Genomic DNA, 19,073 nt, shown 5'->3' with positions numbered 1-19,073 from the left:
CCTTTTTCCTTTTTTGTTACACTCTCCTTACCTACAGAACTCTTTCACCCACAGAAATAATTTGCTGTTCACCAATTTAGGGAAAGACAACAAGTATGGCCACAAGGCAAACAGGGGTTTCAAAAGAGTTTAGACTTGACAGCATTCATAATGAAAGCTATAAGATCTGTTTAAATTATTGAGGGCGAGAAAAAAAAGTTCAAATAAACAAAGACAATAACCATGAAAGAAGGTAGCGGAGAAAAACTATGCACCATTATTCAGTGATTCTAGGTTTGGCAACACTTAAACCAGGCAGCTTACAATGGTTACCTACCTTCTCTTCTGATGGTTTTTGGTGTGCAAGAAGCTTGTATATGTTCCAGTTGTTTTCAAAGCTCCTGCAAAATAAAATAATGAAATGTGTAAATCTTTTCCAGGTTAAAAACTAACCATTAGGTTGATACCTAATAATGGTAACTAAATAAAAAAATTACCAATAAGAGGTTATTCATATTTATTTTTAAAATAATAATTGTACAACACAGGCCAACACAAGTAAAATCCACCCTCTCTCCTATGATTTACTATTTAATTCCAATGGGCACACCTATGACCATAGCTTGATTGCATTATTTCTGCTAATACAGGTTGACATTCAAAAATCCGGCAACTCCTGGACCTGAGGAGTGCCAGATTTTCGAAAAAATTCCGGAGAAAATGACTATACCTATTAAATAATAATAAATAATTAAACTGTATTATTATATCAGTAATACTAAGAAATTACATTTATTGCATTTAAAAAAATGAACGCATATCTCCAAAGCTGTATGGCTTACCTTCCCCTTAACTGAATGGCTTCATCAAATTTTTTCTCCTCCATAGCTTTTTGTACATCTTTTGTCTTGAATAAAGTAAAATGATTTGTTAAAAACAATAGGTAAAAAAATTAATACCTAAATAGTTTATATTTAGATCAGCTTATACTCGAGTACATACGATAACGTGTAGTTTACCTACAGGTGTTTTCCACAGCTGTTTAACCTCCCTAGCAGTAATCCAGAGTGTGGCTCGGGGTGAATTCTCCATACCAAAAGCGGTAACCCCGAGTGTGGAATTGCCAGGGAGGATAAAAAGCTTACCTGGTAAGCGGTGCCCGTGGCGTCCTCCAGTGATGCCCGGCATCCTCTTCCCCTGGCAATGCCAGCCAGCCATCTGAGTAACCTAATGATGCCTGGGCGATGCCAAGGGAAGCAGATGCCGTGGAGCATTTGCGAGCAAGCGTGTGGCTGGAGGCAGGACGGTGCGGTTGGGAGGCAGGAAATTTAAAATACCAAGTATTTTTAATTGTACCGCTTTTACATTTAAAAAAAAAATTAATATTCATACCGCCAGGGGGGTTAAAGGAAAAATCCAGGGTTTTGGAATTTCAGTTGGTATATTTTTTTTCAATTTTTCTTGCACTCGATTGTTTACATTTAAATCCGAGAACACAATATTTTTATATAAAAATGCCTCCAGCTTTAATCTCGATAAGTTTTAATACCTACATTCTACCAATTTTCAAACTGGCCTTTTGATCATACATTAAACTACCACATATTATTTCGCAAGATTTCTTTTTTTACAGACAGAAGTGTTGCAATTCTGTATATGTGATTACAGTTGGACTAAACGCAGCTGACAATACTACTTGACCTCCAGAGACAACTGCAAGACAAATACATGCATCATTTGAAGCATATTTCTAGAAGGTACAACTTGTACCCCTTGTTCAACTTTAGGATTGTCTATTTCAATTACTTGGTGATCAAATTTTGGATTTGGGGCTGGAGAAATAGTTGGGCTTTTAAACTACAGTAGTTCAAAAAAGCTGATCAACAAAGGCTCCTATTTTATGAATGTATATGTTTTATACTTGTTATGATCTGCTGCAGACTATTTTATTATATTTACTATATGCTCAGTTTTTACAAAAAAAGCTGTATAAGGTTTCTTTTATCTATATTAACGTTAAAATTTGCCGCTTTAGCCTATTTATGGTGGAAGAATATATATACCTAACCCTGGGATTTTTTTTCATAATTTAATCAGATATGTGCATCAGCAATATCCCCTCATTAAGTGCTAAATATAATACCTTTTGTAGGATTTTTTCTACCTTGTGTACCTCTTTTTAGTATTACCTCAAATGTCAAAACAGATAAAGACTAAACTTTTTTTCCTGTGGTTTACTAATAAAACCAAAATAAACCAATGGTAGAGCCATTAACAATATTTTTCTGCAGAGTTGCTGGTATGGCAACTGACCTATTATCATTTTTTGTTTGAATTACAAATTAAGTTGTAATGTGATTCACTGCATATTGCCGAAAAACGAGGGTGCCAAAAGTAGCTGAAAATATATATTTTTTTCTGTGGCAATAGTGAATTAAATGTGAACTAAACATGTAAGATAAAAGGTTGTAAACAGACAGGATCATTATTAGAGGAGGAGCAGACAATGTGCCATCTTCAATTAAAATAGCACAAACTTTTTCTTAAGAAACACTAAGCTGCACTTTGCTTTTACTATTGTGCACATATTTTGGGCTGATAATCCAGTATTCAGTATAGATTTTTGTTTATTTAATTCATATATACATAGAACTTTTATATTTTATAATATTATAGTATTATAGGGGATGGGGATGAAATTACATACCACTTGAACACACTCCATTAATGGCAGTCGAACAGACTGGTTCCCAGAAAGGCTTACGACACAGGCAGGAGTTTCAGGTGTTGCTTCCAGCAATGCAATGACTGCTTCCATACCCATTTTACTGCTCTGCAAACAAATGATATATATTTAAAAAAATAAATGAATAAAAACAAACTTTTTATATATAACTGTAGTCCTGTATGTGAAATAAAGAAGTTATACACTGTGCCTTAAAGTGGGTGACTGGGTCCTATTAAAAAAAAGAGGACATTTTAAGGCAGACTTATTACCACAGTTCTTACTTTACATAGAAAGGTACATAACCCTTCTATATACTATGATATGTCTTTATAAAAAAAAAAAGCAGCACCAGTAAAGACTGAATAGGAGCACAGAGCCTCCTAGGATTTGTACACAACGAATCCCCGAAGGCTTGTGGCTGCTCCTTCTGAGCATGCAAAAGGACCAGCATGCCCAGAAGGAGCTTTTCAGTAATTGAAAAAAGTGCTTACCTCGCGCATGCTATAGTTTTACAAATACGGCAAGCTACGTCTCCTGATTTTGCACCTGCGCAGTGCAAGAGCGGGTGACGTAGTCAGAAGACAGAATAATGAAAAAGATGGTGAGGACAAAGCAAGAAACCAGGATAATGGGGGACCATATGGAAGACAGCTCCAGAGGGATCAAGGGATCTGCGGAAGTAAAGATAAGCACTTTTTTGTTTTTACTTTACTTCTACATAAAAACATTCAAGAATGAACTTTAAGCCCTGCTAAATATTTTACAAAATATGAATCAGTTAGGGGTTGTAAGTGAATGGCCTAACCGCCATACTGGTAGCCAAAAGCTACAGGAAAGATTGATTACATTTAAAGAGGTTAAATCATCAAAAAGTTATGAGTTACCAAGACACGATCAAAGGCTGATGGTGTTCCTCCTCGTTGTACATGTCCAAGTACGGTTACTCTGGTATCAAATCCTAGGCGCTGTACAACTAGCTGTGTAGATTAAAAAAAAAAATATCACGTTTATATACAGCTGACATACATTATATAATTACAGCGTCTGTAGTCACGTCACTAGCTGTCCCAGAGGAGCTCCCAGTTTAATACCCCCATCATGATAACAGGCTTAGGCCCAAAACCTTAGTCTAAGACCTGTTTTTGGGGGAAGTCAATTAACTCCCACAAACACAAACTTCAGACCAAAATTTAAATCCCAGTTCTGCAAGATGAGAATGCAAGCCACCAAAGAGATATTTTTTTTTAGCCATGTACATCTCCACCCAAGCAGTGATTTACTATTTTAGGGTACATTTGCATCCTTGCATTTAATTTATGTGGCCTATTTAAATAGATGGACAGCCAACACATGAAAATCCCCCTTACTCTAAAAAAAAAATAATAAAAAAAAATACATGCCACAATGCACAGAAGAGGTATTTGAGTACTAATGAAAATAAATGACCACAATGTGCTGACACATGTAACATGGATTGGTGTACATTGCGGTAAGCCAAGCGTTTAACTGTGTAAATGGTCTATTCGTATAGAATGAAGCTTACCAAGCAATATTACAATGGAACAGACAAGCCAGAAGAGAGGTCAACAGATGAAACTCGAGACCTACGCTTGCCATAATGCTAAAGCAAAACTACACATCGCAATAAAAATTACTTGCAGTAAAAAATTGTTGCAGAAGAGACAAGTAGAGTTGAATTCAATGGTCAGGCACTTTTTTTTTTTTTTAAACCCACTAAAATGATTTGCAACCTAAATCTCTTTCCACATTTTGCTGTTGTGTGTTTTGTTGTGTTATGTAATTTAGCATACAACTCCATGTTTACTGTTTTAAGTAAAATAAAGCCATGTTCACATAAGGGAAGATTTATTTTATTACATAAGGGACATCACCTTCAATCTGAAAATTTAAAAGAGGGTTACAAGTCATAAGGATGAGGTTTAGGTGTATATATGGCCATTTTTTTTAGCTTTGAAGTAGAAAAAGACCGGATATCCTGTCATGTTTTACTACCATGGAGTGAGACACACTTTCTTGGTAAAAAAAAACATATAGTTTTCTTCCAGATCAGTGCGATAAATTAAGAGTGAAACTTTTACTTTGTAAAGTGTTTCCTGTAGTGACTGATTACGGCCACTCTCCCTAAACATACACCTAAAGGTATATTCATCAGGAAGTAATTGATACATATACTTTTTAATGGTATGCAGTGTTTCATGTAATGCGTCTGTTAATGTTATTCTCTATTTCTGCACTATAAAGAGGTCTGGCCTAAGATTTATCTAACAGCCATTAACTTGTTTTACAGCACTACCAATATTTTCCCAAACTATTTTGAAAAAAGTAAGTAAAGCAATATTATACAAATATCAATATAAAAATAAATATATTAAAACAATAATCTTCTTGTAAATATAGTAACATTACAGAAGTTTTCATAGCTCTGTTCTTTTTTATAAAGTACACTAAACTAGAGAAAAAAACTGCAGAGTTATTAGAAGAGTTTACTCACATCTTTCACATATTTAGAAGTTATAGGCTCCCCATTGCAATCTATAGCTCCTTCTGCAATAATAATGATATTTAATCTTGATCCTCGACTTCGAGCCTGCATAAAAAAAAATACTCACAAATAAAGAAATACATACTGCTTTCATATATATAATTTATATGTAAAAATTCCAGCCACTAAGGAAAGAACTGATGGTTTCAGACTTCAGATATATTATCAAACTAAAGCTGACATTGCTTTGCAAAGATTTCAAATTCGCTATGTAGGAATGACTCTGTGACATGACAAGAGAAACCAATATAAGTGCTTACAATAATCTCAATGCACAGACATTACAGACATTAGATGGGAAAATAAGAGGATTGGCATGGTTTACCCCAAAGTAGAAGAAAAAAAAAGTAGAATCTCAAATAAAATTAGAATTTAGGCTGTGTGGTATTGCAGATAAAAAGAAGAGTATATTATAGTTTTAATACCCTTCTCCTAGGCAATACATACATGCATTACCACATATACAAATGTATTCTATATCTAGATGCAAATATATTTATAATTATTACACAGTATTTATACAGTGCCAAAATATTACGAAGCGCTTTACAAAGTGCATTGTCATATCACTAACTATCCCTCAAAGGGGTTCACAATCTACCAAATAAACCTATAAAGTTTTTCAGCTGATGCCCAATATCCACTATACCCAGATAAGAGTTCTCAATATTTAATATATAAGTAAAATCTGCACGTCAGCACTGTTTGCACACTTATTAGCTCAATGAATTGTTTGCATTTATTAAAAAATATTTTTGTAATACTTGCCTCTCCAAGTCTAGAACACATGACATCCTCCCACCCTTCTTCAGGAGGACTCTCTGGAATAAAAAGCCAGTCGGCTCCTGATGCCAATGCCGATACTAAGGCTAGATACCTATGACAAATTGAGTGTATCATTACAAATTAGCCACATTATTATTATTATTAAACAGGATTTATATAGCGCCAACATATTACGCATCGCTGTACATTAAATAGGGATTGCAAATGACAGACTAATACAGACAGTGATACAGGAGGAGGAGCCACATTTGGTTTCATTATTTTAGGAGACATATGAAAAAGCAGAAACAAATAAAGAAGAAGAAAACTTATCGGATTATAGGCCCAAATGTTAAATTTTGACAAGACCTCTACTATTTAGGACAAGCTATATCACATGGGGAGTGCCCCATCATATCAGGATCACCTCTTTATATCTGGAACCCTTCTTTACATTAGTGTCCCTAAAGTCATAGCATAGCTCCCTTTCATGCCAACATCGCCTCCTTTAAATTAGAACCCTACATTCAAATCAAGAGCCCCCCAGAGCTCTTTTAGCTCAGGGCCTAAACAGATCACCCACAAATGTAATTTCGCCTGACAGTGCAGAATGTCTACTACAGTCATCTTTCAAAGCCCAGTGGGGAGGAAGACATTACATAAAAAACAGCCAGGAAGAGGAAGTGAATGGTAGAAGATCTCCTTTGCACCCTTGTGTACAATAGTGAGTGGAGAGATGGTGCCCATTAGGGAGACTCACTGGGCTAAGGGGCCTGAGCTTGATCAAGACGTTTGCAACCCACGTCCCTATGCCATTGCCACTAACTGTCTCAAAAAGAAGCTTACAATCTAATATTCTACTACAGTCATATCTCATTACCATAGTTTCAGGACAGTATGGGGGGAATCCAAATAATCTATCAGTATGTTTTTTGGCATGTAGGAGGAAACCGGAGTTTCCAGATGAAACCCAGACAAACAAAGAGAATGGGCAGCACCGTGGCTCAGTGGCTCAGTAGTAGCACTCTTGGCTCAGTGGTAGCACTCTTTTCAGCGCTAGGTCCTAGGTTCAAATCTTGGCCAGGATACTATCTGCATGGAGTTTGCAGGTTCTCCCTGTGTCTGAGTGGGTTACCTCCAGATACTCCGGTTTCCTCCCACATCCCAAAAACATGCAGTAAGGTTAATTGGCTTTCCCTCAAAATTGACCTTAGACTAAATTAATGACATAGGACTATGGTAGGGACATTAGATTGTGAGCTCTTTTGAGGGACAGTTAGTGACACGACTATCAACTTTGTACAACGCAGATGGCGCTATATAAATACTATGTAATATTAATAATAAAAGGGAAAACCTACAGACTTTGTACAGGCAAGTGCCCTGGCTGAAATTCCAACCTGGTATGCAAGTCCTGCAAGGAAAGAGTGCTAGCCACTGAACCACTATGACATAAGTGGTTATTTTCAGAGGAACTATAGAAGAACAATAAAATCCACACTGCAATAAATGTATGTAAAGTTTTACTAGTCAGAGGTTTAAAGGTTTTACTATTTTATCATCTAGACTCTCCTGCCATACAACAACTTCAGTTGCTGGAACTTTGAGCAGAATGTACTGCCTAATGCCTAATACAGTCTGTAGCTGAACAATCTCTCATTATAAAGAAAAACTAAAATGCTTTACCCACAATGCCGTCCCATCACTTCAAGCACAAACGTCCGTTGATGACTATGATGGAAAAAAATATATATATTAGTATTTTTTGTTTTAAATAATCTCAAAAAAGCAAGAAGTTACACATTAAGCAGAATCATTTAAAATCAAGCTATCTGCGCACAGCAGACAATTTATCTCAACAGATGTTTTGGCAAAGGCTAAATAACAGAAATGAGCCATAAACCGACAACATACCTTGCATATTGCAAATTAGTTTGCAGAAGCAACCTAGTTAATTTGTATCTAACCAAGTAGACCTCCATACTACATAAGTCTTGTTAGATCTAAATACGAAAGGACAGACAGTCTAGGAGCTGTCTCTAGTCCCTGATCTGTAGATCAGTAGAGCATGCATATTAAATAATAAAACGTTCTTTATATATGCATGTTAACGCTAATATAGAACTAATGAATCATTGGATCTAAAAGGTTTAATTAAGGAAATCTGTACTTTGAGAAACACACAGGCTTCAACTGCCATGATGATAATATAAAATGTTAACTGTCTGGATGTCAAGCTTATTTGGGGGCATTAATACTTTACATTAGTATGAGGCCTGACTTCAATTCATTGATGAGCAACTCAAATGCAAAGAACACTAAAAAGTGTGATTAATATCAATTCTATTTTGGAGGTTGCAAAACATAATGAAACTGGCAAAAATGATGACACAATGATTGCACAACATAGGCAGTAGTCTTAACTTGCAAAGGGAGTTGTTCTAAACTTATTGAAGGAATATTTCCTGCTTCTATTCTACTGTGAGAACTGTGGCCATTGTGTTAGAAGTACAATAAAAAGAGAACAGTTTTCTTGCTTTTTATTTTTTGCATTGCTGTAAATGAGCCTTCTAATAACGGTTATGTGTAGAATTCTTTGCTAACAAAAAAAAAGTTAATATATATATATATATATACACATATATACACACACACACACATATATACACATATATACACAAACACACACACACACACACACACACACACACACATACATACATATATACACATACATGCGCTTTACAACAAAACTGCATTGCTAACCTTTGAGCGGTAGTAGTGATTGCATCAATTACTTCCATAATTCTATGCAATGCCGAGTCTGTTCCAATTGTCATATCTGTACCACAAAAGTCATTATCAATTGAGCCGACAAGTCCAACAATATTCAAATGAGAATATTTAGCAGCAACATCTTCAGTTATCTGTTCTGAAAAACAAGCAAAAATAACAGATAAATTTACATTGCAATCACAGTTCATACCATGACAGATTTCCAGGATAACCCAGCACTGCCTTTTGGCTCAGGTTTACTAATCTACTGGGCCAAATTTTAAAACAAAAACTTTATACAGGACTTTACAGGCACGCACGACAAATTATACCATTCAATATTCATAAAAACACAACTTATTAGAAAATGCTCATCAGAATTTCTGTTCTGATATACATTGATCAAAGCCTATCTATAGTTCTTGACTCGTTTAACAACTTCGTCTTTAGGAAAACTTTTTGATGGGAAAATTTTTGACCAAATAATTTCTGACTGATGATTTCTGACAAAGGGAGGTCTTGTTTAACCCCCTTAGCGGTATTCCGGAGTGACTCGAGGTGGATTTCTAGGCAAAAATCGGTATTCCCCGAGTCACACTCAGGGTAGCTTTTAACGAAAAAACAACCTCACTTACTTTGTTCTGTCGCTGTCCCCCGGCGTCTCGCTAGTCCCCGCAGGCCCTGGGGACACGTCCTTTCTCCTCGATCTCCAGCCGCAAATTCCAGAGACGAGATCTACGGGGTTTATTGGCGACGTTGGTACATGCGTCGGTGCGGGCAGGAGGACCAGCAGGAAATTCAAATAATTGCGTATTGGATTCAATACAAAATAGCAGTATTGAGTCCCATACAAAGAAATATTCATATGATGTTTTATATATATATATATATATACACACACACACACTATATATGCTACTGAACACTTACATTACATGTTAAATTGTTTTTTGTTTGTTTTTTAAAGTTTATTGATAAATATTGGTGAGTTATGCCGAAGAATTATACATAGCCTACAATGAAAAATAAATTTTCATGAAAAAAATGGTACTGCTTTTTGCGTGGAAATTTGGACAGAATTAGACTGCTAGGGAGGTTAAAGAATCCATTCTGCAGAGATTTTGCTGGCCAGAGCAAGTATCTTGTGTGTGCTCTCTGTGTGTGCGCTCTGGCCAGCAAAGTCTCTGCAGAATTGATTCTTTAAACAAGACCTCCCTGTCAGGAACCTATGAATAGGTTTGGGCCTGCAAATACTAACCACTTAATCTTTGAAAGCCTTTTTAAAGTACTTTTCTAGGTGGATTTCACTTTGAAGATACTAATTAGGATGAATATATAAAGGATCTCCAACCCTAATCCACAATATCATACAAGTGAATGTTTTTACATATTATAAGAACAGCATGTTCTTGAAACTGGGATACGAATCATTAAGATACCTCATCATAGCTTATAACCACCAACTTGAGTGAGTGATGGAACTTTACCCCTATTGACATTTTTGTCTCCAAACAAGCTTTTAAAGTACAAATGCTTAATATCGTCCCAATAGTCCATGTATGTCTCAAGCTCCCGAGGAGGCCTATTTGGCGATACCCGTCAGAAAATAAGGGACTTAAGGGTATACACCAAAGATCCTGTTTGTCCATAGGAACTACCTGGATCCATCTTTTTTTCCCTACATTACCAGATTACTAACTGTCTGGTTTTCTCAGCAACCCTATCTCAACGCATGTTGTTAATACAAAAGAGGAATATTCAAGTTCCAAGAACTGTTTAATTATGTCTTATACATATTACACAACCTTATGGTTTTTTTTTATTATTGTAACGTTTATTTTGAATACAAGCAGCAAAAAAAAAAAAAAAAAAACCCTCTTTCTCTGTTCTTCCTTTATTTAATATGTAATATTTTAACTAATAATTATTTATATGTATTAAATGTTAATTATTTTAATGTCTAAGTCACTGGAATTTTTATATATTAGTTGTGGTAAAAAAAATTTCCCCATCAAAAAGGTCTTCTGAGGCAGAGGAAGTTTCGAAACCTATCAGGAACTATGAATGAGCATTGATGAATGTATCAAAACACTGAAATTCTGTATGTGTGAGCAATTAAATAAAAATGATATAGTTGTGTGGGGACCCTACTGTGGTCTCTACTGTAAAATTAATAGGATCAAAAACATTTGGGAACAAATCTAAATATTAATTTACAAAAAAATGCATCCAAAGTACACACATGAGAGATGATAAGAAAGAGATGATAAGAAAACATGCTATTTATCACTTGGGTTAACAATACATAAATATAATTCTGACCAGTGAAGCACTTTTCTCAGTTAGGACAAAGTTACGGAAGAAAACTAGAAATACCTGACCAACAACCAACTAGAAAGTGAATAAAAAACAGGGTGTTCAATGATGGAGATATGTCATCCAAGTGAGCCATATGCCTTTCTACGACTAGCCTTACAGGGTACATTCAATGGTATAATGACAAAATGGGAGGAAATTTACTCTGAAGAATGCATATATCATAGGTAAAGAACATATTCTCAACATTTTTACTTTACATAAAAAGGTAGACAACCCTTATAAAGTAAAAGTTTCTTTTTTTTTGTTGGGTGTGGCATTTTCAAAAACTTACCACATGAGGGAATGTGCATGTATTGCAGTGATGTGCAGAATAGGTTCCGTTTACAGCATGTACAAAAGTAAGTTGCAACGAAGAAAGAAGAACAACTGAAATAAACGGGGTCTTATGAACTTTTCATGGTTTCACGTGCAGACTTCATAGAAAACCCATGCTATGGTATTACAACACATAATTTTACTAACTCAATATACATACATACTGGCAAACACATTGATTGGATTTTTACTTGCCATACCTTCTTTAACAAGTTCCTCAAGCAAACCACTCCACTCCTTTCGAAAAATATTTGCACCAGTTAAACTTCCATCACCCCCAATGACACACAAATTTGTTATGCCATGCTGTACAAGGTTATAGGCTGCTCTCAGACGACCTTCACGAGTGGTAAATTCTTTGCATCTAGCACTGCCAATGATGGTCCCACCCTGAAAGAAAAATTTTCACTTTTGTAACCATTACATTTAGAAAAATTAAAATTTTTGTATTTTTTTCAAAAAGTTTTTCAAACAAGAAAGTGGGCATTTCAGGGGCTACATAGTTAAAATCAAAATCAATACATTTTTTGGATTATACAGGAATATTTGAACATATATTGATAAAAAAAAGGTAGTGTGTGGTATTTGAACAGGGTATTTGATCTCAATGTTGCTACAAGCCAGAATAATAATAGTAATAAATATTTAATATCACCCCTCTAGAGTTTGACTCTTGTGAGCTAGTTTCTGCAATAGAGGGGGAAATTTCATTTGATGCGTTTCGCAGCAATATAGCTGCTTCTTTAAGAATGAGCAACAAAGATCAAATATATAATCAGCAAATAGAAGAAATGGTTGTATCCATTACACGCAACACCACTACAGGAACTAATGCCAGCAGCACAAACACAGGAAGGAAATCCCGGAACTGGAGTCTAATGACTAAACCCTTGTTTTGTTTGCAATCCACAGAAAAAGCATCTATCAACAGTTTGAGGGCATTTCCAGAGTGTTTCCGATCACCAATAAATAAGATGTTCAAGGTAGATAAAAGTCTCTACCAAGTACCTTGGTCTCCTGGGGAAAATGTTAATTTTTGTATTTTATTATTAATCATTTGATCAATGAAAAAAAAAAGTGTCTGTTACAGGTAAACTGTTCTTGATGTCAAAACCCTTTTTATTTCAGAAACAAGCTGTGATGCATCAGACCCCCAATTTTTGCATCTCTGCTAAAAAGACTTAGACCAATATTACCAGAGAAAAAAAATGTTCATTTGTTTCAACCTGCTAACAGTTTTTTCTGTATTTTTATTTTCTAATGAATAACTTTTATTATAATAATTTGTATTATATCTGTCTGTATTATATCAGTCTATAAATCAGCCAACAAAACAGGAAAATGAAATGGGATTACCTAAATCCAGGGAATGTAAAATGCCTAAAGAATATCTGCAAGAAATGGCTCAGACTAAAATATTTGCATTACCTCATCTATCACAAAATCTATAATTTTCCCTGTTATCACTTCTTTTTTTAATAAACTTACCAGTTGGATTATATTTGATACACTAAGCCAGTTTGCTTGCTTGATACATTCACCTCCTTCAACCAATCCTTCATAACCCTATAAAGGAACAAGACGATGTTAATCCAAAAACGTCAACATATTTACATTTTTTGAAGCAGCATAGCACAGTTATTTGCTCCAGGGCCCATTTACACCTTTGACAATGCATTTATACGCACAAAACACATTATATATGTATGCATTGCAAGTGAATGAGAAACATTCGGAAGAGAAATTTCTCATGATGGAGGTGCACCAATGCGTGATTCATGCATTTTGCGCATTGAACATCCACTTAAAAGGGACTATTTACTACAAATTAACAAAAAAATTCTGATAAATTGCAGTGCATAAAACTTAATAGCCATATAGGTATAAAAGCTTCTACTTTAAATACATTTTCATGCCACACCAGACAAACGTGAGCTGGCTCTCAATTTAGTATGCATTACCATCTAAAATGACAAATTCTCCAACACCATAACAAAAAACAAAAGAAGCCACATCTAAGCAGATGCAAAATAAATATCTGAATATCACATGCAGTGGTTTGTCCCAATTTTTGTTTCGTATCAATATAAACGGACATTGCAGATTCAATGGGCCTGATTTATCAAAGCTCTCTATGACTGAAGAAGATACACTTTCATCGGTGAACCTGGGTGATCCAGCAAACCTTTAATAACTCAGGTCCAATGAAAGGTTCAGCTAGGCTTTTAAACAAAATAATGACCTTTGCTTAGTTAAAGCGGAAGTAAACTGAAAAAAAAAAAAAAAACTTTCACAGATCCGTCGATCCCTTTGGTGGTTTCCCCAATCCGGGCGCCGCCATCTTCTTTGCCCTTCTTCCTACATCACCGGATCTCACACTGTGCAGGCAGGAGATAGTGGCCTAGATGGAAAAAGGAGTGCTGATCTCACTGTGCATGTGTGCCCAAGATTGGCATGAGTGGAGGGAGCAGCCAGAAGCCTCTATGATGCATGTATCCTGGGGAGGCTCTGCACTCTCATTCTGTCTTGATTGCTGAGGGGATGGGGCTTCACCCTTTTTTTTATCTTAAATAACACATGCACTTCCTATGCTCTCCCTATCAAAATGCTCTATTTCTTTAGTTTAGCCTCTTGAGATAAAAAACAAATTCCTAATAAATACAAAGAAGGGTAATTCTTGCTGTTTCAGTTAAAGTAAATCTGCTCATCCCAAAACATCCCGATATTCTTAGGGTATAGCTACAAGACAAAGACAATACTTATACACTTGGCTCAAGCTACCATGATGGAGATTTTGAGGTTTCTGTTGACAATAGCAAATTAAAGCAAAACTAGATTAAATTATAAAAAATTGGGGGCAGACAGATCTTTTATTGGAGAAAGGCAATGTCTCATGTGCAATAAATAAATTTATGTGCCTGATAAATCTTAACTGTGCCGTATATTCCAGACTCCTCACCTAGTCTTCTTCTGGGGTTTTGGATCTTCAGCCATCATGGCCAGGCTGAAATGACGAGACTCCTGCACATGCACTCCTGCATTTAGTCATTTCCAGTAGCTGGCTATACCAGGATCAGGATTGTACACTGAGCTGTTTATAGTATGTGCAGTGTATCTTTAAGAAAAATTTGCAGGCAAGAAAGTTTTGTTGCAGAAGGGACAACATCTGACCTTTCGACAAAAAAAAAAAGAGCCTGCTTGCTCACAATATTAGTTCCCCTTTAAGGGCTGAGAAGTCATATATTTAACTTGCAGAGGGCTCATTAGTATGTAAACTGTATATACATACCTAATAAATAATAAAATGATAAATACTTGCTGTCAAAGTCACTGAACAAGTCTTGTTAGCCCCACAAAAAAAACAACACATGCCACATTTCAGTTTTATAAGTAAATGGTGAAACGTAAATAATGGCTCTAACGCTCAACTAGTTAAACGCAAAGTGTTTAGGTTAATGAAACGTGACAATTCTAGTGGTAGTAAATGATTCACGTGCCACATGCAAATAAAGGGGGAAAAATAGCTCATATACCTTCAGGCTTCCTGCTCTTGCTTCTTTTCCAAACACTTTTTTGGGTGGCAACGTCGATTGAGGTTTCATTACTTATGTTGGCTCCTAAAGTGATTTGTGATTCTTTTAATGATTGATCTATATACAGGAGTACACAATATCCCATGCCTACACAAATGTTTACTACCTAAATTTAACACAGATACAAATACTTCCAGACATAGTGAAGCCCCCCACAATACAATAGCCTGATTAGGAGATGAAGGAGAAAGTTTAGGAAGTATAATACTGCTATTCAGCTTGCTCCTACTTTCTGCTCATTTAAAAGAGCACTCAAAACCCATTTTTTTCAAACTTGCCTACCCATCTCTTTCTGTCTTTTGAAACCGTCACTACATATCCCCCCTCCTATTGTGTGTAAATTCCCCCACCTACTAGATTGTAAGCTCTTCGGGGTGAGGCCCTCTCCTCCAGTGTCACTGTCTTTATTAGTCTGTCATTTGCAACCTCTATTTAATGTACAGCGCTGTGTAATATGTTGCCGCTATATAAATCCTGTTTATTATTATTATTAATAATAATAATAATAATAATAATAATAAAATTAATAATAATTTCAAGTCTTCATCAAAAATTCACCTAACTTCCTGCTTTTGTGGCCAAGTCACAAAGTTAGAGCAAATATTTCAAAGGGTCCAGGCAAAAACATACAAACAGTACAGGCCTGGAATACATGCAGGTTTCCCCATGTAAAGACTTTGCATGTACAGAAAAGCCTGCATGTACAATCGGCCCATCAGTCCTGCTATGGGCGTACATTTTTGTGGACTAAGGTGTCAGCTCTGTCCCTTCAGAGGGTGAGCAATGAGCAAATTCAGTTCAAGTTAACGGACACTAAAAATCTTTTTGTTTGTCTGTAAGTGTGACATTTTTCCCACCGTCCATCGATGGAAGAGGCATTCTTCCCAAGGACCATCATGTTATAATACTGTGAGCTGTAGATATATTAATTATAGAACAGGTTCCATGAAGACCTGAAAGTTATTTGAATGGTTCCCTCAAGGTCAGGAAACACTGGTTTAGAGTCCTTATTCTTCTCTTACTCAAACACTCCTAGTCTCAGATCTCTGCATCATTAAAACATCTGCTGTAGTCAGCATTATGCTGTAATCTAAGAAAAGAACCTGGGGTTACGGCACAGTATTGATTTTTAGACAAGGTCAATCAATAATGATAACATTTTGTCTGCTGTATATTAAACAGACCAAAAAGGGAGAAAAACACAGAAGTTTATATTAGTGTTTTATAAAAGGAATATAACATTGGCGCATTTTTCTGGCTTTGTCCTTGGATGAGTTCCATCACTTTTTGTTCTAGTAACAGCAGTCGCCAATGACAAAGTGAGGAAACATCTCCACAGCAGTTTAATGGAAAGCAATAAAATACTGGCATATGTGATATGGCTTATGGCACATATGTGTTTGTGTTAAGATCTCTTACAACATATAAACTACAGTATACCAATGATTTCTCACATTTAAGCCCATGTCTCAGAACATTACCTGGGCCTTGTAGCCAATATGTAGCTGTCGTGGACAAGGAGCTACACGTCACATACCATATTGTTATTAAGGAATACACAAGTAATTTGTCATTTTAAATGTATATACAGTATTGTTACACTGCAATATATCTACAACATATAATGCCTGTGGAATTTGTAGGCTTGACACACTTTACCCTCTTTTCACACAAAGAAAACCACTAGAATTGTAAAGTCAGTCATTTAGGTACCAGCAATATTGGTTTACTGCAGGTGTGCACAAGATAACAGGATTTAAACTCCAGGGAATAGACAAAGAGCTATAAAATAGATATGTCTATTTGCATTCCAGTTTACCTTTCTAATTAACCTTTCTTCTAGTTTAGCAAGAAAAAAAACCGATTGAATTTACTACTCCTCACAGGTCTGAAACAGGTATGACAGAATATTGGATAAACATTTAAACTCATATTTAAAACTCCTCTGAGTAGAACTAAAGTCAGTCTGCAGTGGTTATAGCCAAATTAAAGCGGAACCCAAAAAAAAAAAAAAAAAAATCACACTTACCTTTAATCCCGCAGATCTGTTGCGAGGTTTCTTCATTTGGGTCCCGTGTTGTCCCGGTATCCATCTTTGGTCTGACAAAGAGGAAGCACCAGGCGCTGACATCTTCTCTCGTCTTCCTACGCCACCGGATCTTGCACTGTGCAGACACGAGATCGGGTGGCGTAGATGTGGAAAAAAGATTGCCGATCTCACTGCGTATGCAATTGTTTCTTCTATTAAAGAAAGGGCTCCTTCTGCGCATGCCTGAGATCAGAGCATGTGCAGAAAGAGCAGCCAAGAGACTCCCGGGATGCGTGATGTAGGTATCCCAGCAGGTTTTGCGCTCCATTCTGTCATCAACACAAAAAGGGGAGGTGTTGCACTAAAAAAAAAAATCAGTTTTTTACTTTAAATAAAAGGGTTGTCCACCCTTTAATGTAAAGTAAAAATGTTGAATTTAGGTCCGCTTTAAATCATAAATCATATATGTTTATGCCTTTTTGACACATCTCAAGTTTCGCAAAATTCTTAGACAATATGTAAATGTTTTTAGAACACATGCGACAAGTTATGTGCATCCTATATGTAATAGAGCTTTAAATTAACACATTTAAAAATCAAAACAAAACATACCTCATATACATGAAAAACTTTCGCTCCAACATAAATGCCCATACGAGTAACAGAACGAACTGCGGCATTCATTCCTGGAAAATATAAATATACCAACTCAGGTAAATCAAGTTTTAACTAATAACTGTCCTTTCCAATTTATGTGATTTACAATACATAAATGCTTCACAGTTAAAATGTTATACCCAACTACTAAAAAACATTAGTTATGTATGGAGCACTACTAGAGGGCCACAAAGTAGAGCCCAATTCCAGTTAACAACCAGTTCCAGTTGGTTCAAGCTTCACAATCATTATTATTAAACAGGATTTATATAGTGCCAACCATTTACAGTACATGTACAGTGCTGTACATTAAATAGAGGTTGCAAACGACAGTCAGACACAGACAGTGACACAGGAGGAGGAGGGTACACTGCCCCGAAGAGCTTACAATCTAGTAGGTGGGGGAAGTATCACACAATAGGAGAACAACCATAATCTGAGCCAGATCATCTTTTACATAGTCTGTTGTACTTTGCTATGCATGGCTAGGTCTATTGCATTGTTGCTTTTGTAAATTACAACAATTTGGTATTCTGGGAAGAACTGGCATTTTAAGGCAACTGCAAAAGGTATTTTACAACTTCTGCTGCAATGGTGGGAGAGGATTGAACACTTTTAGATGACCCTGTAAAAGTGCAAATACTCATGTTTTGCATTCCTGCTACTTTAAAGCTGATCTTCAGACAAAGACGATAAAGCGGACCTTTCACCTAACTTTACTATATTAAAAACTCCCCCTTTTTTTTTTAAAAAAGTATGTATTTAAATGTCTTTCCTATTTTTAAATTACCTTTTCATTCTTCATTGATTTTTTCCTGCCCACCTCTTGTTGTTTCTTGCTGAAGTGAAGGTAACTAGCAGGTGAATCCTGCACCTCATAGAATGAATGTCACGTAGTACAGGAGCCTGGAGGACTGATGATATGTCTGATCTCATTCGGCACAGTCGCAACATCAGGGCAGCACAGTGGCTCAGTGGTTAGTACTGGCCTTTGCAGCGCTGGGTCCCAGATTCGAATCTCAGCCAGGACATTTTCTGCATGAAGTTTGCGGGTTCTCCCCACGTGGGTTTTCCTCCCACATTCCAAAAACATGCAGTTAGGTTAATTGGCTACCCCCAAAATTCACCTTTTATTGTACATTCACTGTATTAAAGACATATGACTATGGTAGGGACATTAGATTGTGAGCTCCTTTGAGGGACAGCTAATGACATGACTATGGACTTTGTACAGCACTGCGTAATATGTTAGTAATACTGTGTAATAATAATAATCTGGTGCATGTAAAG

The 19,073-nt window shown here is 36.1% G+C and overlaps 1 protein-coding gene across 1 annotated transcript in view; it reads right to left on the bottom strand.

The window, feature by feature from the left end:
- The window catches only part of PFKL (phosphofructokinase, liver type), a gene marked incomplete in the record, with an annotated part of 36,283 nt that overhangs the window by 15,137 nt on the left and 2,073 nt on the right, over positions 1-19,073 (bottom strand). Inside the window, 10 exon segments of the mRNA XM_072418833.1 lie at positions 822-886; positions 2,687-2,812; positions 3,592-3,684; positions 5,220-5,315; positions 6,039-6,147; positions 7,722-7,766; positions 8,802-8,967; positions 11,705-11,894; positions 12,993-13,070; positions 17,739-17,812. Of these exon segments, the coding sequence (XP_072274934.1) occupies positions 822-886; positions 2,687-2,812; positions 3,592-3,684; positions 5,220-5,315; positions 6,039-6,147; positions 7,722-7,766; positions 8,802-8,967; positions 11,705-11,894; positions 12,993-13,070; positions 17,739-17,812 (1,042 nt within the window).

This window comes from Pyxicephalus adspersus, chromosome 7 (genome assembly GCF_032062135.1).
Source record: "Pyxicephalus adspersus chromosome 7, UCB_Pads_2.0, whole genome shotgun sequence".
NCBI classification, from domain to species: Eukaryota; Metazoa; Chordata; class Amphibia; order Anura; family Pyxicephalidae; genus Pyxicephalus; species Pyxicephalus adspersus.
Note: the sequence above shows the minus strand (reverse complement) of the source record. Positions and strands in the feature narration are given on the sequence as shown.